This window comes from Vicia villosa, unplaced genomic scaffold (genome assembly GCF_029867415.1).
Source record: "Vicia villosa cultivar HV-30 ecotype Madison, WI unplaced genomic scaffold, Vvil1.0 ctg.000308F_1_1, whole genome shotgun sequence".
Taxonomy (NCBI): Eukaryota; Viridiplantae; Streptophyta; class Magnoliopsida; order Fabales; family Fabaceae; genus Vicia; species Vicia villosa.
In genome coordinates, this window is record NW_026705135.1 from 423,377 (window position 1) to 449,863 (window position 26,487).

Below are 26,487 nucleotides of genomic sequence, written 5' to 3' on the forward strand. Positions count from 1 at the left end.
AACAAATAATACAATTAAACACATCAACATAATTATGAGACTATAACCACCAAGACAATATCAGTTGGTCCGAGCATCATTATAAGGACATCATTGTCGGTTTTAACTGGTTTCCAGGAACGAGTTTCTCCATCTTGGTTGGACACCGTAACAATCCTATTATTTCTCTTGATTTCTTCATCGTCAGAAATGTCTCAGTCTAACCAATGAATCAAGCTCCTCTAAAATTGCTCGAAGGTCTCGGTGTTCCAAAGTGGGATCTTCATCAAAGGTTTTATTGGAAAAAAATAAGTTGAATATTTCTTTTCATAATTGGAAACATTGAAAGCATTCTAGAAGAAATATTTAAGAGTGGAATGAGAAGATGTGTGGTAAATGGTGGGGATGAATGAGTGTAGTTATAAAAAAATAAAAACAGCTGAGTAGCCACATTCAATGACACCTCCTTTTTACAGACACAATGCATGCGCCACACTGCATGACATGACAGTGAAGCATGCACCATGTAGTGTGGCGCATCCTCTTTAATTTGAGTGCATGCGCCACACAGAGTGGCGCCTCCTCTGTGTGACGAATTTTTTTATTTTCTTTTAGTCATATAATATTATTTTACTATTTTCTTTATGTTTCGGCACATAGAAATGTTAGTAGTGAGTATGTGTAAATGCGTCTTGCAATGAATATACAACGACACTAGAATACATTTGAAGACATATAAATACATCAAGTTTATTTAATAAGACTAAGACGATCACATATAAAACTTATTTATTTTCCAGCACATAATTTTACCATATATTTCTACTATTATATCCCACTCTTACATTTTTTTAAAATATTTTAATTATGCCTTTTTTTACTTATCAAATAATTCTATTATTCAATTTTTACCATCACAACTAGGTATTCAAAAATTAAAGAATTTTTCATCTCTACCATTGTATATCAGATAACTTAGCCCAATGTGTTATGATATGTAATTTCTCTTCACCGAATAACTTGCAATCAAGTTTTTCTCTATGTTATATGTGCACACGAATATTTACATTAAGGTTATCTAGTTCTCAGTTTGTTCACCGAATAACTTACCTACAAGTTATTAGGTTCGCAGGTTTTTTTCAAATAATATTTTGACTTTTTTTATGTTTCATAGTTACGAAGATCCCTTTACAGATATAAGATAAAAACTAAATATGAGTTTGTACTTGTCAATAAGTACAAAATGCGTGAAAAAAGACCTTAGTAATTTTTTGTGAGTTAGGGCTTGCTCATGGTGGTGAGAAACCTTGTTTGGTGGTGTTTTTGGCTATGGGGAGAGAAAACTCATGTGACATGAGAATTTATGTATTCTCATGGTGTTTTGTATATGTTATGAGTTGTTCTTTTTCGCATAGGAATGTGATATTTATAGAGGCTTTAGGGGCCTAAGTTTACGGGACTCCTAAGAAGTAATAATCATTCCATCTTGATTAGGGGAGCTGTTGACTACCTATTTCTAAGGGAATTATGGGCATGACTTCGTACGTGCAGTTATGGGCTGAGTAAACATTATGGCCCATTTTTCCCTTTACGGCGAGATCCATGCTACATGGGGGCTATGCCTCAAGAAAAGCGTCACGGAGTGGGTTCCTGGTGGAAGATGAAATTCTCTGGTACAATGGCAGATACAACATATTAACACTAATGTTCCAATATCAGAACATGACATCAAGACAGATGATGTGACATCTGATCTTGATACAGAATAATAACATTCATCTATAACCTTTGCACGTAGATAAATCACAAAGTGACAACCAGCACAAATAATAGTTTGAGATTGATATCTCAACTCAAACAATAATGTCAGGACAGATGTCTCGACATCATATTCTGATAGCACACATATTTACCACAAAAAATATGTAGAGAACTATAGCAGAAAGGTAAATAACACTGAGGAATTTTTAACCCAGTTCAGTATAAACAACACCTAATTTAGGGGCTACCAAGCTAGGAATAGGAAGGAACTCCATTATCAGCAGTATTAGTTCAAAACTAAACACCTCAGTTTACAACTTATCGCGTAATCACTACCCATCGCTACTTTTGCCAAGAAGTCGACATCTAGACCTAAGAAATCACCATCTCACTTCCAATCACCGCAGTGATAAAACTGTCACACACCTTATGACCAAGGGAACCCAAAATATAAATATCATACTTGCTAATCAAGAACTTAGTTAAGCACCCTAACTAAGAACAATACTTGATCTTTCTTAAAAGCTATGACAGGAAAAAAAGCCAAATCTCTTGCTTTAAAGCTTAAAGAGTGAGAACAAATACTCAACTCGTTACCTAAAGGATTTTAAGTGAGGACAGATAGCTTGAAAAATAGTCAAGCAACACACAGTCGGCCACACAATATCAAAAGATACGTGGGAGACTTGAAGCACAAGAGACTCTAAAAACAACAGACCTAAGACTTCCCCTAATTTGTAATTCTTCAGATTTCATCTCCGTTAGGTTAGGTTCTCTTTAAATAGTCTTCACGCAGTCCATGGGCTTCGTAAACTTTACCCTAATCTTTACTAAATCCATACGCTAGAGACTGCACCAAATCTGCAGAGCCTCTTTTTGAATCTTGGAACAAATCTTTAAGTTTCCTAAATAGTTTAATCAACCATTTTTGAAACTTTAATTCTTATGTGATTTGATTCTAAAGTTCCAGATTTAAATCTTCTCGACTTGTAAATATTGTTGAGATATATCATAAAAGTCATATCACAAAATAAGATATAATTTGTCAAGATTTAAAACATCATGTACTAATGTTCTAGTTAAGAATGTCATGACATTTGTTAGAACACATGTCTTCAATATAAGCTCAATCTTGCTATATTAGTATTAGTCAAGATGTTATGACATATTGCTCAGCATCTGTCAAGTACCATGTTTTAGCAAATTTTTTGCCATACACAAAACCATGAAACTAATAATTCCCCCTTTGGAAGATTTTGTCTAAAACAACCAAAGCATAATTAGACCTGAAGATAGGAATAAAACCACATTCAAGACAACATAAGCTTTCATGATAAACTTGTAAATTTTGTAATCAGATAATTACGTTAACACAACTTAATAGCTTGCACAATTAGATATTTTCTTTAAAATAACTTAATAGTTGTATAACAATTTACAATCCTATTTCAAGGATTGCATGCTGTTTTAGATATATCCTCAAACAAAAATATTCCCTATATCATTTAGATCCACTTCTTGTCACAAAGAATAAATTCTTCCCCTTAAGCGGAAGAAGAAACTTTTCCCAAAGCTTGGGAAGACCAAATTGAGCTCAGGCTTGAATTAACCAAGTTCACCATATTAGAAGAACATGAGACTGAAGAAACAGTCATAACTCAGAGCATAGTAGCCAAGACTCTTTATAGACCCCAACATCTAAGATGTTAGAACATCTGGCAGAACGCCCTGTACTCAGCAACATAAGCAAAAACAACAACACTGTCAGTAGTGCCAGCACCATCAGTAGTGCCATCAGTAGAACCAGCAACATCATCAGTAGTGCTATTAGTAGCAGCAATAACACCAGTAGTGCTTCCCCTAAATGGTTGCATTCAACAAGCAACCAAATACTAAACTATGCTACTACTGCCCCTATTACATAAAAATACTACTACTCATCTCATAAAAGATTACTACTACTTCTCATATACTCCCCCTTTTTAGCCAAAAATTGACAAAAAGTGAGTGAGTGTGCAAAGGCACATACTAAAGAAGAAAACAAGAAACACAATTTTTTTTAAGATGACATAAACAACAAAAACAACAAACACAAATAAAACTACTGAATTCTTCCACCTGGGTCCTTGAATTATTATTTTTTCTTTTCTTGTTATAACTAAATTGTATCTCACTTGATTTTATTTGAAATACAATGCAGATATTATGGCCGACCATCCAGACAGACTTATATGTGGGAGGGTTGCACAATATGCCTCCGTGCGACATGCACAGATGCGGGCAGTGTCACAGGTGACAGATGGAGTTATCATTCCAAGAAATGTACCTGCTACACCCGATCTAGAAGAGGAGTCTTCTCCATCCGTTCCAATTAAGGGGTCTTCCACGTCTATTACTTCATCACGGAGGCCTCGAGATGATGGTGAGGGTTCCTCACAGATGCCATCCGCCCGCAAACATCATTGAGGCAGTTCTTCTACTCCTGTGTCTATGCCAGTGACGGCCGATGCAGGATCTCCGGTTCCACCTCATGAGCTGCACGAGGATGATGAGGTTGAGGAGCCTGTGTGGTACTCGGTGGGTCCTATAGATGCATCCCTGTTGACAGGGTATGCAGATCATTCATCCAGGCACATTTCAGACGGGGAGGTAAATTTTCTTTGGATATTACTTATTACTTTTTTCTTCTGATTAATTGTTTCTAACTTTGCTTATTATTAACAATGTTTCTTTTGGAAAACTTCATGATATGGATACCAAGAAGTTCTACAACCACGCCCGTAAGGTTTCCGCTCTCGTGCAGCCTACTGAGCTCTGGTTCCAGGATGTCCTCGCAACTTCTGATCGGAGGGACCTCAGTCAGGTCGGGTTTTAGACGATACATAATCAAATGCTTATGGCATTTGCAGAGAGGTGACATCCAGAGACTTCGTCATTTCATCTTCCTCACGGTGAGGTTTCATCGCTCTTGACGATGTCACGTGCCTCTTGCATATACCTATCAGGGGTACCCTCTTTGGTTACGGTAGGCTGACGAAGGAGGAATCAATAAAGATGATGATGGGGGAGTTGGAGGTTGATCCGGAGGACGCGCTATAGGAGGTGGAGAGGACCCGCGGGGCACACGGGTGGTTTCACTTCTTGACGAGACAGTACGAGGCCGAGCTCCTTGCGACACATGCTCGTGCTGGTGACGAGGCAGAGATGGATATAACTAGGCAGCGGGTGCTGAGATTTTACTTCCTATTTTTTTTAGGCACCCAAGTGTTTGTGGACATGAGCTCGTCAGACACATACTTCGTTTACCTGAGGTACTTATCGGATGTCGCACGTGTCCATGAGTACAACTGGGGAGCGACTATACTGACGTATAACTACCATTGACTGAGAGATGGATGCTTGTGGATGACAAGAACTGTGGCTGGCAGCTGTACCCACTTAGTGGTAAGAAAGTTGCATCATTCTACTTTTTGGTAAAGTTGTTCTTTATATATTTGTGATAGTGTTTGATCCCCATATTTTTTTCAAGGTTGGATAATACAACACTTCCCAAACATTATTGGTTGGGGAGAGGTGCCTGAGTACACTGAAGTCATGCCACATGCTAGTGCCTTCATCCTCCTTAGGGGGAACGAGGTGTCGGATCCTTACAGGCGTTATCTTGACCGCATGGCTGCCGAGGACGTCCGATACGACTAATATGCTTCTCACCGCGAGACGGTTCCGTGGGATGACATCGCCATATATTCTGTATGGTTGGTTTCCATTTTGTTCGTTATCTTCCAGAGCGCGTCATGCGGAAGTTCGACTACCAGCAGACAATACCTCGTCACCCTACTGTCTCTGCTCCTATCTCCATGACCTGTTGGTAGATAGATTATGTATTTGCAGATCAGAGGTAGACTGAAGTTGCGTCAACGGGTACATCAACTGGTACTACATGGTGACACACCCAAACATGATTCCCACTACACCGGGATCACCACTTAGATCAGCCCAGAGGGAGATTTTGCGGACTCATCAAGTTTAGTTGGACCATACTAGCGATATTCTTCCTTAGTGTCGTCAGATAGCTGACGTGTGGCAGACATACATTGCCAATGATTTCTTCCTCGAGGGGTCTGATGGCAGTCGTCCAGTGGATTATATGATTTGGCTGGCAGAGGAGGCATTTCTGCACCAATAACATTGTGCCAGGACAGGTGGGACACTTGACGATAGAGAGTATAGACAGAGTAGCCGGCAGACGGCGTGGTGGATGAGAGGAGGAGGCGGTGCTAGAGGCAGATGAGAGGCGGAGGCGGTGCTAGAGGCAGATGAGAGGCGGAGGATGATGTCCGACACACAATAGTGATGCTTATGACGGTTTTGATGATTGCATTTTTATTTTATTTATGTACTTTTATTTTGATTATGTATTTGACATTATATTCGATGATTTATAAGATGTATTATTTTGGTGTACTATATTATGTTGCCTTTAAATTGCATTACTTTAATGTACTATAATTTTATGTTATATTTTTGTTATAAAAATGGGATTTTGTAGTGAAATGTAGAAAATTTAAAATATGACAGAATGTTTCGTAGGTACATTTATAGAACATTCTATTTTTAACATGTTCCGTAGATAAATTTATGGAAGATTTGCTGAACTGAAATAATTTGAATTGTCCCAACGTTTAGTGTGTTTTTAACGCTTCCGTATATGTACTTATAGAAAAAACCAAATTTGCATCTAAAAAACATGAGACATAATTGAAATTTTGCCGCCGGAAAACTCCTATTTAATGCGCTTAAAAAAGAAATAAAATTATATATTTTGACTCTGCTGTATGCATTAAAAAAGCGGACAACTCAACCCTATGCTGACTTTAAAAATTTGAATCCATAAAATAATAATTTAAAATTTTACGCACTTTTTTGTGTTTTTTAATTTTTTTCCCAGACAAATCACGAGAAAAAAGGTTACAGTATGAATAAATCACAATTAATCAAGCAGAAAGAAAAAATTACTATTATATACACAGAAAAATATTTTTAAGTTTTTAGAATTAGATATATAGGAAAATTAGTATATATATATATATATATATATATATATATATATATATATATATATATATATATATATATATATATATATATATATATATATATATATATATATATATATATATATATATATATATGAGGAGGGATCAAATTACACCCGAAGAGTTACACCACGAGTTACACTCGTTCAATAACTACATCTCGAAATAATATTTTTTAAATTCAACCGTTGGATTGAAACATAATATCATATAGATCATTCCTATAAAGTTTGAGCCTAATCTATAATGATTTACTATGTAATTGAATAACATCAAAATTAACGTTATATGAAAGCTCATTTTGACGTTAATCTTTGGATATCTTGATGATATAGTAAATCATTATAGATTAAGCTCAAACTTTATAGGTATGATCTATATGATATTATGTTTCAATCCAACGGTTGAATTTAAAAAATATTATTTCGAGATGTAGTTATTGAACGAGTGTAATTCGTGGTGTAACACTTCGGGTGTAATTTGATCCCTCCTCTATATATATATATATATATATATATATATAAAAAAAATTCACTAAAATTTAATTAAAATATGTATTTATCGTCTTGATTTTAATAATAATAATTGCGTCCGTCATTAAAAGATATACACGCGTTTATATTTGTCTTGATTTTAATTATACTGATTTAAGATGACTTATAATAAAACGTGATTAAAAGATATACACGCGCGCATTAAAAAAAAGCGGACAAACGGGTACGGACGGGCACGGAGGTGCCCGTTTAGACGCCAATAATAATAATAATAATAATAATAATAATAATAGTGTTATAATTTATGTTTTGTTAAGATAAGTGTGGAGTTAAAGCAGGCGGCGAAGGAAGGCAATGCATGATTGTCCAACTCCGTTCAACTCCGTTCATCAACTTTTGTGAAGTGTTTATTTGGGTTTTGGCGATCTGTCCAACTCCGTTGATCAAGAAGGTATTATTAATGAATTCTGTGTGCGATGCGATGCGATTTGGGTATGTATTTGTCTAATTAAGTTTGATTGATTGATTGATTGTGTAGAGAGAGAAAGAGAATGGAAAAACAGAAGAGTTTTCGTGGATTTATGGAAAAACAGAAAAGTTTTCGGGTGGTGATGGAGAGACAGCTGAGCTTCATGGGACCCAGTGAGAGGAAGAAGAGTAAGGAGTCACCTGGGAAACGCGGTGACTTACCCATTCATTTAGCTGCTCGCTCTGGGAACTTGACTAGAGTCAAAGAGATACTTGATGATGATGCTGCTGCTGCTTTGTTGTTGTTGTCAAACCAGAACCTTGAGGGGGAGACCCCTCTTTACTTGGCTTCAGAAAACGGACATCATCTCGTCGTTGCCGAGATACTTAAATACTTGGACTTGCATACTGCTTCTATTGTTGCCAGAAATGGCTACGATCCTTTCCATGTTGCTGCTAAGCAGGGTCATCTTGAGGTGCTCAGGGAGCTGCTTCACTCTTTTCCCAACTTGGCCATGACTACCGATTTGGCCAATTCAACTGCTTTACACACAGCTGCTACCCAAGGTCATATTCATGTCGTCAATCTCCTTTTGGAATCTGATTCTAATCTTGCTAAAATAGCCAGGAACAATGGTAAGACTGTCCTTCACTCTGCCGCCAGAATGGGTCATTTACAAGTTGTCAAAGCCTTACTAACCAAGGATCCTAGCACTGGATTTAGGACTGATAAGAAAGGTCAAACTGCACTACACATGGCTGTCAAAGGCCAAAATCAAGACATTTTGCTCGAATTGATCAAACCTGACCCCGCTGTTTTAAATCTAGAGGATAATAAAGGAAATACAGCATTGCATATTGCCGCAAACAAGGGCCGTACTCAGGTCTTTGCTTTTTTTTACTTCTATTCTATCATTCTTTGTTTCTCTTTAGGGATGTCTAAACTTGTTCTTATGATTTCAACTAATCCTCAAATACAAGTATGTTTGTTTGTAAGCCATATTCATTTACAATATACAAAATATGCTACACAAAATGAACCACAACAAGAGATTGCAATTCTCAATATTAGAGTGTATGAGATTTCAGACCATAAACATGACATAGATTTCGAATATTAGAGTCTGTATCTTTTACAGCATCCAAACTTCTTTCGCGCTTTTCAATTCCTGGTTTCGTAGAATTTATTAACCACCCAACCATCAATGAATTTGGGTTCGTGTTGATGGCAGCACCTATGATAGGAACCCAATTTGATAGGAATCAAACATCGATACTAAAGGATTAACAAGTATTTGTATATGAAATTCACTTTAACAAGTGGAAGAACCATATACCCTATCATGGTATGTCTTGGCTGTATCTTCTCTCTGGCCATTGCTAATATACTTTTTTGGCAACTGTCAGTCAGTTTTCCAGCCACCATCAGGGGACTATTGAATTTTCAACCAAAAAGTGCACCTTCAAGTTCACCTCTTCCTACTTGGTTATCACCTGATGTCTAATCAGTGGAAAGCAAATCTCACCACAATAGTTTTCTGCTTCATTAGGTACATGAAAGTCACACACCACCAACCTATCTTCAGATTTTAGTCGTGCCTTCACAAAACTGCTTGTCAGCCTCTCCTAAGTCTATTTGAGGAGTGAGTCTAAGCTCCATGGACGCTACTACCTCTTTTTTTGTTCATGTAGCTTGCTGTTTCAGTCTAAATTTCTTACTTATGGCATTAATCGATTAAGAGTAAAAAAAGGTCCCATCATTTTGGTTTCTGCAAGGAGTCATCAATTCCTATGAAAAACTTCAGAGAAAAGTGCCTATACCGGTATTATGTTGTTGAAGTTTGATTTCTTGGTTAAGGACCAAGTTAAAAATGATAATGCTTCGTATGAATGGGAAAAAGTTGATTATTTGTTAGTCTTAAGAATTGTGGGTGGGCCTAACTCAAGACACCGTCACGCCCAGGACTAAACATCTGGAGCGTGGACATAATTGGTGGGTGGCCCGATAGTGGAAACTTGATTGCAGGTGACCCACCGAATCCTATTTGGTTGTGATGAGGGATATGGGTCGTCTCACTTATAAAGTGCTCTTCCTCCACTTTTCCAACTAATATTGGACTTCCAATTCACGCTTGTATCTCAACATCTCTCCCTTCAGAATTGTGGACGGACCTAACTCAACCTTACAAAACGGCTTGTAAAGGTGAGGATTATAAAAATATGATCAAACCATATATTGTTCGACGGGGACTTTTTAACAGTTAGTATCCTTACTTTGGCAATCTATTGACACAGCACTTTTTGTTCCTTTAATTAGCCAGTTCTGTTTCTGTGTTAATAGCTTTGTGCTGTCTGATTAGTTTTGTTTCTGCTGTACTAAATCCGGACTCTTGAATTTGCGTGGTTACTCATCTCCTGCCAGATCAATAATTTTTGTTAGCCACATTATGTTCAGTTCTTAGATTGTTTTACCTTTGCTTACATTAATTATTTATTGCTGGCCGCTTTCTTTTGATGGTACACATTTAAATGATAGTTGATTGTTAACATGAATAATACTGTTGTTTCAGTAAGTGAAGAATCACCAGCAGCCCATACTGAACCCCTTGTCTTGCATCACCTTGATCTCTGATTTTATATTTTATTTTTATAGAAAGATAAATTTGACACCAAGATAGTGGAGATAATTTTGGTTGCAATATCTATTCTAAAGTGGTCATTATTAACTACAGAATGTCCGCTGCTTGTTATCAACGGAGGGTATTAACATCAATGCTACAAACAAGGCGGGAGAGACTCCTCTTGACATTGCAGAAAAATTTGGAAGTCCAGATCTTGTCTCCATAATGAGGGATGCTGGGGCTGTTAATTCCACTGACCAAGGGAAGCCTCCAAATGCAGCAAAACACCTTAAGCAGACTGTGAGCGATATAAAGCATGATGTGCAATCCCAGCTCCAACAGACACGGCAGACGGGCATGAGAGTCCAGAAAATTGCAAAGAAGCTGAAAAAACTCCACATAAGTGGCCTGAACAATGCTATAAACTCTGCTACTATTGTTGCGGTTCTCATTGCTACAGTTGCTTTTGCAGCCATATTCACTGTCCCGGGTCAATATGTTGAAGAGAAAGAGCAGGGCCTTTCACTTGGACAAGCAAATATAGCAAACAATCCAGCTTTCCTGATATTTTTTGTGTTTGATAGCCTGGCATTATTCATCTCTTTGGCTGTAGTGGTGGTTCAAACTTCAGTTGTTGTGATTGAGCAAAAGGCAAAGAAGCAGCTTGTTTTTGTCATTAACAAACTCATGTGGCTGGCTTGCCTTTTCATTTCCATTGCATTTATTTCTCTCACTTACGTGGTAGTAGGATCACACTCAAGATGGCTTGCTATATATGCTACAGTGATTGGAAGCTTCATAATGCTCTCTACAATTGGTTCCATGTGCTACTGTGTGATTCTGCATAGGATAGACGAGACAAAATTGAGGACTGAGAGCCGATCTTTCTCCATGTCGCATGCATCAGACCAGGAGATTTTAAACGGTGAATACAAGAGGATGTATGCACTATAGGATTATATATGCTATTGTGTCATATGAGTGGTTGGTGAATACAAGAGGATGTATGCACTATAGGATTATATATGCTATTGTGTAATATGAGTGGTTGGTTGCTACCAAGCGATAACAGATTATGCAAAGACAAACTATGATGTATGCTAGACTACAGAAACTGTCCACAAATAAAGTAGAAAGGATCGTGTGTTGTCAAATATAGTACGATATTAGTGAAATGATACCAACACTTTACTTTAGCAATCTGTAAAATGTGCATCGTCCTTGTGAATGCAGTACGAGATTATATGTATAAAAAGTTGTTCAGATTAATTCTTTCTGTACGAGATTATTATTATTTTTTGTTAAGAAAATGCCAAAATAATATGAAAACAGAATCCACTCAAGCCCGTGCCTGAAGAGATTTTAGAAGGCTTCGTTGAGGTGGTAGAAAATACAGGAGATTTTCCACTCTCAAGGGTATTTCAGAGTCAAGTTTATGTCTCTTGAAAGAAATAAATTAAAATAAACATAAATATCAAACATTAAAATAAGAAATTATACAAACATTAAAAGAACCTAATGATTTTCTCTTCACTCAGTCTCTCTCTAACTATCGTCTCCGCTGACGCTCTCTCAGTTCCTCTTGATACAAGAATCTCTCTCCCAACGCCATTCAATCGGAAACCGGATCAAATCAAAAGGGTGAATCAGCACATCCAAGATTCAATCGCATCTCGCCGGAGACGGTTGCTTTCAATCGCATATTCAATCACATCTCGCCGGACAGGTGAGTTTGTTGTTGTAAGAAATTGGCACAATTCATAAAATATTAGTTACGTGGTAAGTGACCATAAAAGTGAATGCAATTAGTTAGGAGTGTACTTTAGAGAGAGGCAATGTCATAAAATATATTTACCGGTAATAAATGTAAATGTTTTAGAGCCAGCTAGGCACTTGGCGACCTCCGTCCTTCCCCATTTCTGCAACGATCTCTCACTTGCTCAATCCACACACACTCTCAACTCTCATCTATTATTATTATTATTATTATAACTATTTTTTCCTGTTCTCTCTGTCTCCTCTTTCAAATCCGTAATACAGTTTTTTAGTAAATGTGGAAGCTCAAGGTTGCCGAAGGAGGTAGTCCATGGATTCGGACACTCAACAATCACGTCGGAAGACAGATATGGGAGTTCGATCCTCATTCCGGATCGCCACAAGATCTCCACGATATTGAAACCGCTCGCCGCAATTTCCACGATAATCGCTTCACTCACAAACACAGTCACGATCTACTTACGCGTCTTCAGGTTTTCATTTTTCATTTTTATGTCATTATTTCACTGTTTTAGTACGAATTTCTAGTTTCATTTTTATGTCATTATTTCACTGTTTTAGTACGAATTTCTAGTTTCATTTTTATGTCATTATTTCTCATATTCACTGTTTTAGTACCAATTTCTAACTTCACCAATTTAGTTTGCAAAAGAGAACCCTATCAGCCAAGTTTTACCCAAAGTCAAAGTGAAAGATATCGAGGATGTAACACAAGAGGCTGTCACAACAACATTAACAAGGGCATTGAATTTCTATTCAACTATTCAGAGTCATGATGGACACTGGCCAGGAGATTATGGAGGTCCCATGTTTCTTATGCCTGGATTGGTAATTTTTTTACACTTTTCTCCTATTCAAAACTTGTGTGTTTTCACTTTTCATTCATAATGATGATTAAACAGGTTATTACTCTGTCTGTCACCGGGGCTTTGAATGCAGTCTTAACCGACGAGCATAGAAAGGAAATGCGCCGTTACCTCTATAATCATCAGGTAACAACTTCACTCTATCTTTCACACTAATCATCTCGTAATTAATTAGTTTGATGTAACTGCAGAACAAGGATGGTGGGTGGGGTTTGCATATTGAAGGTCCAAGCACAATGTTTGGCTCTGTCTTGTGTTATGTTACTCTAAGGTTGCTAGGGGAGGGACCTAATGATGGAGATGGGGATATGGAGAAGGGACGTGACTGGATTCTTGAGCATGGTGGTGCTACTTATATAACTTCGTGGGGGAAAATGTGGTTATCAGTTAAGATCCTACCCTTATTTTGATGATTTTATTAAGAGACGTGGTGTTGTGGTTTATATGTTTATAATCTAATTGTTGGTAGGTACTTGGAGTGTTTGAGTGGTCTGGAAATAATCCCCTGCCTCCTGAAATATGGCTCCTTCCATACGCGCTTCCAGTTCATCCAGGTTCTTGCTCCTTTCGTTTCAACTTGTTTAGAGAGAATATATCTAGTTACAGAATATTACTAAATAGAAAGAATCTTTTGTTAAAAAAACATTTAGAGTTCGAAATACTAGCCACTTCAGTGGTTAATAATGGTAAATGAGTCATACTGCACCGCTTGCAACAAAAGTTGTTCTCACAAGGTTGGGTAAAATAAGAGATCCTAGGGTTTATAAAATTTGTCGGATCATTTAGAGTTGTTTATTTTCTAAGTTATAAAAAAAAAATTTCAACAACATTTTTTATTGTAATTTTTTTAATTATTTAATCTGTTCAAAAGAGACTTCAATCCCTTACATTTGAGTGTTTCTACTTTCTTGTTAATATTTTCTACAATTGGGTAAGTGTTCTGATCAACAAAATCAGCTTATGCATCATTGTTTGAAACATTTCCCTCCCAAATCAGGCAAGTTTAAAAGAATGATTTTTTATGGAATAAGAACGGTGATAAAGTCGTGTCAACTTAATAAAGAAACTCAAGTGCGTTGATGATGGAAGATTATGTTAGTTTTAGGCCTAACAAAGTGGCTTACTTAAGTGTGTGCAAATTGCAAGAATTTTAATAAATAAACTTTGTGCCTTGGCAAAGAATTATAATTTATACCACCACGATTTGCTCTATGTAGAAAATCCAACTAAGAGGTAAAATAATTTTTTGTTATTCAATCATTTCGGTAATCTTTTATCATTTGATGTGTAATTTTATGCTGTAAGGAAACAAGAAATACTGTCTTCATAAGATAATAAATATTATATACATTTTTCTGAGAGTGCATCATATGTTTGTGACTTCATGTAGCATATGCTTTTAGTTAATATTCTTAAATTCATATATACTATTTTATTGGTACATTGTCTGTCTTTATTTCTCTTAAACATTGTTTGTTATACCTTTCATTCTTTACTTACAACAGAAAATAAATTACATTTTACGCATTACAGGAAGGATGTGGTGTCACTGCCGGATGGTCTATTTGCCAATGTCTTATTTGTATGGCAAGAGGTTTGTTGGTCCAATCACACCAATAGTATTATCTTTGAGAAAAGAGCTTTTTACCATTCCATACCATGATATAGACTGGAATCAAGCTCGCAATTTGTGTGCAAAGGTTAGTGAAACTGCTTAGCTGGTCCTATGAAAACCTTAATTACATATAGTTTCACCTGGATTTTATAATTTATGAGGACCAACTAGAATAGGCGGAACCTGAATGTTGTTGATATTACCACATTCTCGTACATTACTTTGTTTTTCTATTGCACAACCAATTCATTACTAAGATTTCTATTTTATTGCAATGGTAGTCATATCCTTGGTACAAAAGTTGCTCCCTCTGTAACCATCCATCACTCTAAACAATTATATCTAGTGTCATTGACCAACTTGTCCAAAAGCTTAAGCTGTTTAGTGAAAACACTCAAATGATTTTATCTCTAATTTGCTCTCTTATGAAGAGCCCTTTAAGCTTGCAAGTGGGACAACGGATACACACAATAATGACATTTATTTAGAATAATTGGGGCATTCATGATTAAAGCGTCGATCACTTGTTCATTTGGGGCTTTGATAGAATGTCATGGACTAACTCTTCCAAAAGCTTGAGCTATTAAGTGAAGACTCGGGAATAATTTCGCACCTCTAACAAATTGGACTTGGCATTAAATTTCTTTATTATTCAAGTATCTATTTAGTAAGAGTTACCTTTGTTAAGTAAGAGCTACAAAAGAATTACCTTTGTTTTTCTGCAGGAAGACTTATACTATCCTCATCCGCTCGTGCAAGATATTCTTTGGGCAACTCTACACAAGTTTGTTGAGCCTGTTTTCATGAATTGGCCTGGCAAAAAGTTGAGAGAAAAGGCTATCAAGACTGTAATTGAGCATATACATTATGAAGATGAGAATACTCGTTATATTTGCATAGGTCCTGTAAATAAGGTAATTCTTGAGAGGGGGCAAGCTTCTATGGAAGACCCTTCAACTATTCATTGTCTATTACTTTCCACTCTTAGAGAAGGAGAATGAGAAAATTAACATACTGTTCAATCGTTGCTAGTATTCCTTCATTGAGTGCTGACCATTTATTTACTTTTACTGTACTAATTATACTTTTTTTTTTATGTGTGAGCTTCCCTTGCATGATGTTCCACTTATATATATATATATATATATATATATATATATATATATATATATATATATATATATATATATATATATATATATATATATATTATGTTTCCAGCCAAACCATTAGATGCTAAGAAATACTAATAATAATTAGTTATTGTTATTCCCAATGGTTACTATTAGGTGTTAAATATGCTTTGCTGCTGGGTGGAAGATCCCAATTCAGAGGCTTTCAAGTTGCATCTTCCAAGGATCTATGATTATCTATGGGTTGCTGAAGATGGCATGAAAATGCAGGTTAACATACAAGTCGACTTATTTTCTCTTCGCTGGAGTTATCCAGTGGTTTTTTTCATTTAATTGCACATAACTGTTGTCTTGTTATGATTATGTGGAACCAGTGTCACATTATAATCAAGCTTTTCTAAGTTAAAGTCTAATAAAATAAATTAATATTGCAAATTTATGCATAACCACTTTTGTTTGCAGGGCTACAATGGAAGTCAACTATGGGATACTGCATTTGCTGCACAAGCAATTATTTCAACTAACCTAATTGATGAATTTGGTCCAACTCTAAAAAAGGCTCATGCATTCATTAAGAATTCACAGGTAATTGTTTTTATTTATCATTAAAAGTTGCATCGGTTTGCCTGTGTTGACCAGAATCTCCCCTCCTCTTAAAAGGTTTTAGAAGATTGTCCGGGGGATCTTGATAAATGGTACCGTCACATTTCAAAAGGTGCTTGGCCTTTTTCAACTGCAGACCATGGATGGCCAATATCTGACTGCACAGCAGAAGGACTGAAAGTAATTATTTCTGAAAAAACTAGACTTGCTTGTTTCATTTCTTTATTTTATTTTAACTTCTATTTTCATTTTTCAGGCTGCTTTATTGCTATCTAAAATTGCACCTGGGATTGTTGGTGAACCATTGGATGCAAAGAGATTATATGATGCTGTAAATGTTATTCTCTCATTACAGGTAGCTAGATTCCTCATGATTTAAATCATATTATCTGAATGCTTGACCTAGAAAATAAATCATGGAGATTATTTATGCTATTGATTCTGTCCGTACTTTTCATGAATTAGTGTTCTTCAAGTAACCTATAAATACCAATTTGTAAATCCCGAAAAATGTTTGCGGGTGCATCTCGACCTTTAAACTAGATATTTTTCATTATAGAACAAACCAAACTACTCCTTTTTTATATAACAAACCAAACTACTCTGGTTAACCACAGGCAAAAGCATCAGCGAACTTTTGTCAAACAATTTACCCTGTTGACCCTCACTCTTCTCTTTCAACGACACTTTCTCATTGTTCCTTTACCGTAAAATTAGAGTTTTTGTAATTTAGCTTTTCCATGCTTGCGATACATGTGGTATTCAATATTAGTATGATTTCGTTAAGAAAAGACCAAGCAAAATGATTTAACTTTTCCTTTGCTTGCAGTATTTTTTAATAGAAAAAACCAAGAATGCACCCACCTCTATTTTTTAAAGGCCTCCCCATCATCGTCATTTGAATCCTTTTCACCCAAACAATTTCTTTTTAGTGGAACCTCAACCTTCTTTTTATCACCGCCTTCATCTTTCTCATTGCTAAAATCACTAGACGCTTCCTTTAATATTCTTATGGATGGGATTTCCAGGCTTTTTGAAGAACCTTGATTTTCTGTTAAAGAGGAGATCCTGTGTCTTTTACTTCTTTTTTTTAAAATGAAAAATTAATTAAAAATAATGACTCAACAAGTATATGTCTCCTCATAAGCAATGGTGACAGACACACATGCACAATTACAGCCAAATGAGCTTTTTTTAATGGATAAACAAAATTGAGAAAAAGCTTTTTCTAAAGGACCTACTTCAGAAAAAAAACATCAAAGACTAGTCCAGTACGATAAAGGGCTGCGGGAACAATTTTTCTTATAACATTTAAAAAGTTTAGTGTTAATTCTTATAAAATAAGTTAATTGATTTTAACTGCAACTTGAGATGATTATCAATTTGATGTACACAATACCAAGTTTATGTGTAAAATGTATTTTTTTTTTCCAATCATTGCAGAATGAAGATGGTGGCCTTGCAACATATGAGCTCACACGATCTTATACCTGGTTGGAGGTAGCCTTCTCTCATTAATAGGACTGTTTTCATTCGTTTTAGTTTATCTTCTTTGAAATGTGAAGCATGTGATGGCATACGGCACATGTTTTAGAAAGAACAGAATCTCTATCTTGTTTTTGTTTCATTCTTTTAATTTAAAAGCAACGCTCCTTGAGCTCCCTTTATATGTCATAAATGTCTTACATCGTAGATACGTTTTAAGTATAATCTATCTTCATTTGATTTCACTTAAAGTTTGGCTATAAATTATTATTATTTTTTGGTATAAACCGGGTATCCTCTGCGCGCAACTGCAGAAACTAACCCTCGAGCCGGGTAGGACTATAATAGGCGGCAAAGTTCTCTCTCAAGAGATTTAACACTGCTGCATGCCCAGGGCTGGAGTCAAACTCAGGACCTTTGGTTAAGCTGGAAGAGACTCTTACCATCTCAACCAAGTGCTCTTGGGTTGGCTATAAAATATTTGTATACAAATCAATTATCATTAAAAAGTGGAAATGAACTAACTTTGATTAGAACCACCACTACTTCTATTCATTCATTTGTCCGATTGTCAAGCACATGTTTTGGATTGATGCTTCAATAGTGGCTGCATGTTGAATCACTATTTAAGAACAAATCTTTTGTGGTTTCATTGGGATAACTTTTACATTTCAGATCAGGGTTTTAATTGATCCTGAGAATTGGCATGGTGTTTTTGTATCAAATTTAATTCATTAATACACACTGTTGATGTTGTTAATGCTTTCTCTATTGTCAGATAATCAATCCTGCTGAAACTTTTGGCGACATTGTTATTGATTATCCGTAAGCTATCAAGTACTTGTTGAATATCAGATGTTTAACCTCTGCCGTTCATCCACTCCATCATTTCAAATCTTAATTTTGTTTTGTTTTTGTATTTCCTTATTCTTTGCTCTATAGTTATGTGGAATGTACCTCAGCAGCAATTCAAGCTTTAGCAGCATTTGGGAAACTATATCCCGGGCATCGTCGAGAAGAAATACAACGCTGTATAGAAAAAGCTGTTGCCTACATTGAAAAAATTCAAGCTTCAGATGGTTCATGGTTTGCTCCCCCTTTTGGGAAACCACTTTTTTAATAATATTTTCTATTGATATTATGTGTAAAGCATATTTTTGTCAGCTTCAATTTTGGATTGGAATTGAACTTGGTTTAGTTGACCACTAACTACTCAAGCTGCTTAACAGGTATGGTTCTTGGGGAGTTTGCTTTACTTATGGCACTTGGTTTGGGATAAAAGGGCTGATTGCTGCTGGAAAGAATTTCAGTAATTGCTTAAGCATCCGTAAAGCTTGTGAATTTCTGCTGTCTAAGCAGCTCCCATCTGGTGGTTGGGCAGAGAGTTATCTGTCATGTCAAAACAAGGTCAAATTTCCTGTTCCGAATGTCAAGATCACCGTTTTATATAGCATAATCTATAAATAAGCACCTGTTTGTTGATCTATTTAAACCAAAGTTTTAAAAAAAAATCAATACCTTGGAACTTGTATGTTCTCATGGCATCTCTAACATGCAAACATGGTTGCGATGATTTGAATTGTCAGCTTTTGGATCCTCTTTTCTTGAAATAATCACAATTGATCCCTCTTTGTACTCTTCTACTCCCTTTGTCCTGCATGGTTGTCACCATTATATATCCTACTTAATATATGATGAGTATGTTGGCTCTTCCACAGCTTCATTTCATTGCTACCTAGTATAATGAACTTACAGTCCTGTATCAAATGCTATATTGATCATGTGGCTATTTTTTCCAGCTAGATCTGGCTTGTTTAGATAACATTCTTTACATTCTGGAGGAGAGTTTCTCGCAAGTTGATAGTTAAGTGGTTTAGGACATTGATATCTTTCATTTAGGAATTTTACCTTTAATAAGACACCTAGTTTAAGAAAGGTACAAATTTATTAAGATTATGCATCCAATTAGGATTTGTCTAAAATTTTATTTTAGTATTTTGTTATCCTTTTAATGATCAATTAATTATACTGTTTTCAGAGAATATCTGAGTTTGATTTAAACCACACTCTACACCCAAGAGTATTTAGGAAGTTGGTTCTAAAAAATGTACTTTTGCACGAAATCTTTAAATTTTAAATAACACTTGAGTGAGAATCTTTGATTACTTTTGACTACGTAAATGCTTTCTTGAGTCATTTCTTTAGCAATTTCTCTGTTCAGGTGTATTCAAATTTGGAAAGCAACAAGTCCCATGTAGTAAACACTGGGTGGGCTATGCTGGCTCTCATCGAGGCTGAACAGGTATAAAGCAAACTTTGCAACTTTTGTAGTGCTGCCCTGCCCCTATATTGATTTAGTTTATTGTTGCACAAAAGCATTTTATATTTGTTTTAGGATATTTAGTCATATTAACAACCTGGTTAAATCAAAGGACCATTCTGCAATTTAATGAAATCATTTGAGAGAAAACTAGGGTAGCTCCTATCAATGTTGTCGATGACAGATGGCAATCCATTGCGGCGTGCCCAAAGACCACTACTGTATACCTCATGGTGCCGCCATGGCTAATATTCGATAACACCGGCTCCTATTGTAAAAGATGGTAGAGTCTCGTCTTAGGTGATTTGGGCATGTTTTGAGAAAAATCAATGAAACACTTGTGCAGAGGGTTGACCAAATACAGGATAGTAAAATATTTATAGGTACAGAGAGACCAAAATGTTGACGTTGGTATTTGTGTTTGTTAGAGTTTGTTTGGATCTCAACCCCAAAAACTAGCTCAAGAGGTGAGGTTGCCCTCACATATTTATACATCCAACAGTCCGGGAACCTTAGCAATGTGGGACTTCAAACAAACTCTAACAAACACAAATACCAACTTCAACACCCACCCTCACGCCTAGCGTGTAGGCCTGGGTCAAATGCCCACATTACAGTCCCTTAACCCGGCTCTGATACCATGTTAAATATGCTTGGATCTCAACCCCAAAAACTAGCTCAAGAGGTGAGGATGCCCTCGCATATTTATACACCCAACAGTCCGGAAACCTGGGACTTCAAACAAACTCTAACAAACACAAATACCAACTTCAACACAAAAGTCTATAGGCTAAATAATTCAGGGAGATTAGTGGTGAATCGTCTATCTTTAAACTTCAAACATGATACAAGTGTCGGTTAATTCATGATGGTAACTATATGACAATCAAGGGTTTTCGCTTTTCTGTCAAGCTTTGCCACCCAATGATGACGATTGCGTTGCTTTTTGCTACTAAATTCTGGGTTTCTATACCAGTCATATGATTTGACGTTTTCCCAAATGATTGAATACGTAGTCAACACATTGTATTTGATTACATCCAAACATCTAATCTTGATTCTAATCTTGATTCTGTTGAAGAAGAATAAAAATGATATCTTTTCCGATATAATGAAACAGGCTAAGAGAGATCCAACACCACTGCACCGTGCAGCCGTATGCTTGATAAATTCCCAATTGGAGAATGGTGATTTTCCACAAGAGGTAATGTTGAAGACCATATAACTCTTCTTTTACTCCCTCTTTTTACACATGCATGTATTTTAAATCATGTTACTATTTTATCATTTCAGGAAATAATGGGAGTCTTCAACAAGAATTGCATGATCACTTATGCTGGATACAGATGCATATTCCCCATATGGGCGTTGGGAGAATACCGTCGTGTATTGCAGGCCTGCTAATATCGCTTTAGTTAGGACACCATTAGACTTATTTCGACCTTTTATCATCCTCCACGGTTTTCTTCTCGAAAAGATTTATAACTTCTGAGTTTGGCATCCGGCTAAACAGAGAGCAATTAAATTTACAGTGAATTTTCTCGTGTCGCCCTTTTTTTAGAACAAGGAGCACGGTTATGCATTCTCTGTCATGTTCATATAGTTGTTTACGAATCAATTTCTGAGAAATATGTGGGAGGTCTAAAGGAAAATTATATGTTCTTTCTACTTTATTTAAATTTATTGTTTATCTTCATTTCTTGGAAACTAGTCCATCTATATGTGCGATGTACAAGATTGCATGGAATAAGTTATAGGTATTGTAATTATTTTAAAAAGAGAAGGTAAATTACAAATTATAATTATTTCTAGCTTCTACAAAAGGATTATTGTCATTTTTTTATTAAAAAAGTAGGGACTACATAACTCATTATTCATAATTCGAAATTTATATATTTATAAAAAAAAATCTTCATAAATTGTATTGGGATAGTAGAGTTTGTTCACTATCTTTATATACATATATTTGATATTTAAAGTTATATTATTAACAATTTTGATGGAAATAACTTGTTAAGATTAAAAAAATATTTATAATTATTTTTAGTTTATGCTTTATCAAAACTTAGATTGTTTAATTTCTGAAAAAAGGATTGCTATTATTTATTTTACTAAAAAAATAGGGATTATAAAATCAATTATCTATAATTTAGATTTATATACTCATAAATTGTGTTTTTTTCTATCATAAATTATAACAGGATAATAAATAAACTTTGTCTACTATCTATATAAATAATTTTTGTTAAAAATAACTTATTTAAATTTTACCTTTATAAAAACAATGTGATTCTATTCTAAATACATTAATACACATTCATAGTCATAAGTTGGTTGGTCTAATTTGATGGTGGTTTTCATTTAAAAACAAAAAATTCATGCACTCTTGGAAGGGTTGCTCACAGAATCTGACGCAGTCAGAAGCCGCCCAAAGGAATAGCAAGCGCTAAACTTGAATGAAAACAGGGTTGCAAGCGCAAACCCTATAGATAAGCTCTGGAGTTCACCAGGAATAAAGAAAATTTTGGATTCTATTATAATAAAAGAGATAATCCTTATGGCCATGCCAAAGGTCTTTAAATACAGAAAACAAATAAACTCTATTGGGTCTTATGGGCCTTTAATCCAAAACAAGATTAAATAAAACAAATAAAACAGAAATTGCTTAAATATTAAAATTAAATATTAAAATGCTTTCCGACGCGCGGTTTCTTCGTTGATATGCACAATCCTCCTACATCAGTCTCCTTCATTTCTGAAGAACTCGACCCCGAGTTCTCTTCTTGATAAAGAACTTCATCTGGCAGCTTGCTATAATTGTAAGTACCCACTGAAAACCTCTCCTTACGCCGAAATGTCATCACATCTTCTCCCACATTGAAAACTTTAACTTCCATGCGTTTATCTCGCATAAGAGGCAATTTGTTTGCCAGCTCATCTGCGGTTAACTCCTTGAAATCCTTTAGGATCCCTAGCAGTTCTTCTGGAATTGTTGTTTCCTCCTTTACAACATTCATCAACCCTTTGATCACCACTGGACAGAAACATTCAATTTCTTTTACAGCCTCATCAAGCTCCTTTTCAATCTGCATCATCATCAAAAATCTAGACTTCTTTCCTTCTGGATTCGTATCAAAGTGCAAAACAGGAGCCATAGCAATTTTATGTGTGCCACATGCAAACATCATCACGTTATCCTGTCTTCGATAAGTGATATCATTATCAAACTGCCAAGGCCTACCAAGTAAAATATGACAAACATCCATGTCAAGAACATCACAAAGTACCTCTTCTCTATAACATTTTCCGTTGAAGATAGGAACTCTGCAGGTTAGTGTTAGTCGAACTTGGGAGCCCTTACTTACCCAACTGAGGTTGTATGGCTTCTCATGTGGTTTTGTGGACAACTTCAAATAGTCTACCAATTTTTTTTACACCAGATTCTCCATGCTGCCACTATCCATAATTAGATTACACACTTTGTTCTTGATAGAACAATGTGTCTTGAACAAATTCTTGCGCTGCCCTTCGTCTTTGGATGCTAGTAACATTCGCTGCAACACAAAATTTACCCTCTCATCAGATTCTTCCACCGCAAACTCAACATCGGCATACTCATCGTTCTTAACTTTAGGATCTTCTCTTTTTTCATCTTCCTCCCTTTCTTCCACAACAGCAGCGACTCTCCTTGTTGGACAAACATTCGATTTGTGGCCTGTTCCATTACAACGATAACATGTGTCTATAGCGGGTCTAGCATATGGATTATTCGGCCTCTGAATTGGTGTTTTACCCTATTGCACACTGCTAGAGCTGCTAGTCCCCTTATTCCCAAAGTTGGAATCTCGGGATGTTGCATTCTTTTTCTTATCACCTGCTGATTCACAGTTACTTTTGGGTGAGTACCTTTCACTAGACGAGAAATTTCGAGGGGATTTCTCCATCAATTCTGCCTTTAAAGCCAAACTGGATGCTTCAGCTACGGTCCATACAGTATGTAAACCCACCTTCTCCTGCAAGGATCCCTTTAGGCCACTGATGTATCGAGCCACTTTCTGGCTTTCTGATTCTCCCAATTCATTGCGCTCAGAAAACCGCAGGAACTCAGCTGTGTATTCAGTCACGGTTATCTTGCCCTGAACACACTCGATGTACATCTTATAAAGAATCTGCTTATAATCCTCTGGTAAAAACCGCTCCAGCATCAATTGTTTCATTCTTCTCCAAATTCTGATTGGCCCCTTCCTTTGTCTCTGCCTTTGAACAACAAGTTTATCCCACCAGACAACTGCAGTACTTTTAAGCCTGGTCGCAACCATCTTGACTTGTTTGTTCTCAGGGACACCCATAACGTCGAAGAACCTGTCGACGTCGATCTGCCAATCAAGAAACTCCTCCACTCCCATAGTTCCGTAGAACAATGGAATATCAGCCTTCACTCGATAGTCATAGTTGTTCTGTAGATTCCTACGATTAACCTCTTCATCATAAATTTCTTCCTCATCAGAACTCGAATCTTCGACACAGTTTCCACCCCGCAGAACTCTAATCGGTTCCTTTCTCCTGTCTCTTCGCCGATTCCCATTGTTGTTGGCGTTGTTCGCCTGATTTGCTAAATTCGCCTGATTTGCTAAATTCGCCATCTGTTCAGTCAAAGCAGTTAGAGCCGCGGTAAAAGCCGTGGTAATTCCCTCAAGATCTTCTTTGGTCACCGGTTGATCCGCCATAGTTGTCAAGCTATGAAAAGAACAGGAGAAAACCTGCTCTGATGCCAACTAACGCAGTCGGAAGCCGCTCAAAGGAATAGCAAGCGCTAAACCTTGAATGAAAACAGGGTTGCAAGCGCAAACCCTATAGATAAGCTCTAGAGTCCACCAGGGATAAAGAAAACTTTGGATTCTATTGTAATAAAAGAGATAATCCTTATGGCCATGCCAAAGGTCTTTAAATATTGAAAACAAATAAACCCTATTGGACCTTTAATCCAAAACAAGATTAAATAAAACAAATAAATCCTATTGGGCCTTATGGGCCTTTAATCCAAAACAAGATTAAATAAAACAAATAAAACAGAAATTGCTTAAATATTAAAATTAAATATTAAAATGCTTTCCGACGCGCGGTTTCTTCTTTGATATGCACAATCCTCCTACATCAGAATCAAACTGACAATAAAGAAAAACTATATTAATATGCATTAAGAGTTTTCTTTCAATACATTATTCATTAATTAAAATTCACCAAGAATTATAAAAAATATAACTATTAGAATTTAAGGTTAATATACTTTTTCGGTCTTTTATGTTTGATTCGAAATTTAGTTGATCTTTTAAATTTTAAAATTACTGCTTTTGTCCCTTATTTTTTCAAATTATGTAGTAACATTTATCCTTTTTGTTAGCTTTGTCAGTCAACGTCAAATTTTACGGTCACATATTATTCACATGGCGCTGATGTGAAAATTAAATTCGAAAACAAGTTGAATAAAGGTGTTTTGCGTTTTTTCTTTCAGAGAAACACTTATCCTAAAAGATGGTGTTGATGGATATGACAATGGAGAATACGACCACATAGGTGCATTGAATCTACACACTATAGTTTTTGGAGAATATGACGCATAGGCACAAATGAAGCTACAAAGGAATGAGATGGGTGAGATAAGAGATTCTCTTATAATTATTTTATAGAAGAGGAAATTGATAGTTTGTTAATCTATGACTCCATAGGGTTCTAGCAAAAGCATAAACACAAGGGGAAAATTAAAAAGTGGTTGTTAAACTGAATTTTAGATCATGTTAAATAATTGAATGTTTTTTAAATACTAAATGATTGATTGATTGATTGATATTTATGAATGTTTCATGTCAATATAAAAATCCAATTAGTTGAGAATAAAAATCACATTGAATCACCCTGGGCAGAGTATGTACGTCGTTTGATGACGGGACCTTCCAATCAAGAACAAGAATGCGTTGTGTGTGATGAGGTCTTCGTGGTTCAGAAAGGCTGGTGACCAAGGATTAAGCATGGGAGAAATTTCCCAAGCTAATTGATGCTTTGAAATACCTAATTGATTGTTGATGCTCTTCAAGCCTCCTTTTTCCAATTTTGATCTAGTAAAGTGAGAAAATATTGAATGAACTGCAGAGGCTGGCAATTTTGATCTAGTAAAGTGAGAAAATATTGAATCAACTGCAGAGGCTGGCAATTGAAAATAAGTCTGGTGGTCAGCTACCCAATAAGAAAAGAAAAAGTTTACTGACAATTTCA

General features: G+C 36.0%; 2 protein-coding genes across 4 annotated transcripts; both read left to right on the plus strand.

The window, feature by feature from the left end:
- Positions 1-7,638: 7,638 nt before the first annotated feature.
- LOC131626607 (ankyrin repeat-containing protein At5g02620-like) lies at positions 7,639-11,688 on the plus strand. 2 transcript variants are annotated; one of them, XM_058897435.1, is made up of 3 exons: positions 7,639-7,781; positions 7,869-8,682; positions 10,531-11,688. In XM_058897435.1, exons 2-3 carry the CDS (start codon positions 7,882-7,884, stop codon positions 11,371-11,373), a joined length of 1,644 nt encoding a protein of 547 aa, XP_058753418.1. In that variant the 5' UTR covers positions 7,639-7,781; positions 7,869-7,881; the 3' UTR covers positions 11,374-11,688. The 2 variants fall into 2 exon arrangements, with proteins under 2 accessions (XP_058753418.1, XP_058753419.1); XM_058897436.1 differs by lacking the exon at positions 7,639-7,781 and having other exon boundaries at positions 7,788-8,682.
- Positions 11,689-11,830: 142 nt separating this feature from the next.
- On the plus strand, positions 11,831-22,033 carry LOC131626606 (cycloartenol synthase-like). 2 transcript variants are annotated; one of them, XM_058897433.1, is made up of 19 exons: positions 11,831-12,145; positions 12,460-12,668; positions 12,838-13,023; positions 13,098-13,187; positions 13,253-13,447; positions 13,531-13,615; positions 14,595-14,761; positions 15,402-15,590; positions 15,966-16,079; positions 16,272-16,394; positions 16,470-16,592; positions 16,669-16,767; positions 17,856-17,912; positions 18,676-18,722; positions 18,840-18,983; positions 19,127-19,304; positions 20,119-20,199; positions 21,338-21,421; positions 21,511-22,033. In XM_058897433.1, exons 2-19 carry the CDS (start codon positions 12,471-12,473, stop codon positions 21,619-21,621), a joined length of 2,271 nt encoding a protein of 756 aa, XP_058753416.1. In that variant the 5' UTR covers positions 11,831-12,145; positions 12,460-12,470; the 3' UTR covers positions 21,622-22,033. The 2 variants fall into 2 exon arrangements, with proteins under 2 accessions (XP_058753416.1, XP_058753417.1); XM_058897434.1 differs by lacking the exon at positions 11,831-12,145 and having other exon boundaries at positions 12,163-12,668.
- Positions 22,034-26,487: the final 4,454 nt, after the last annotated feature.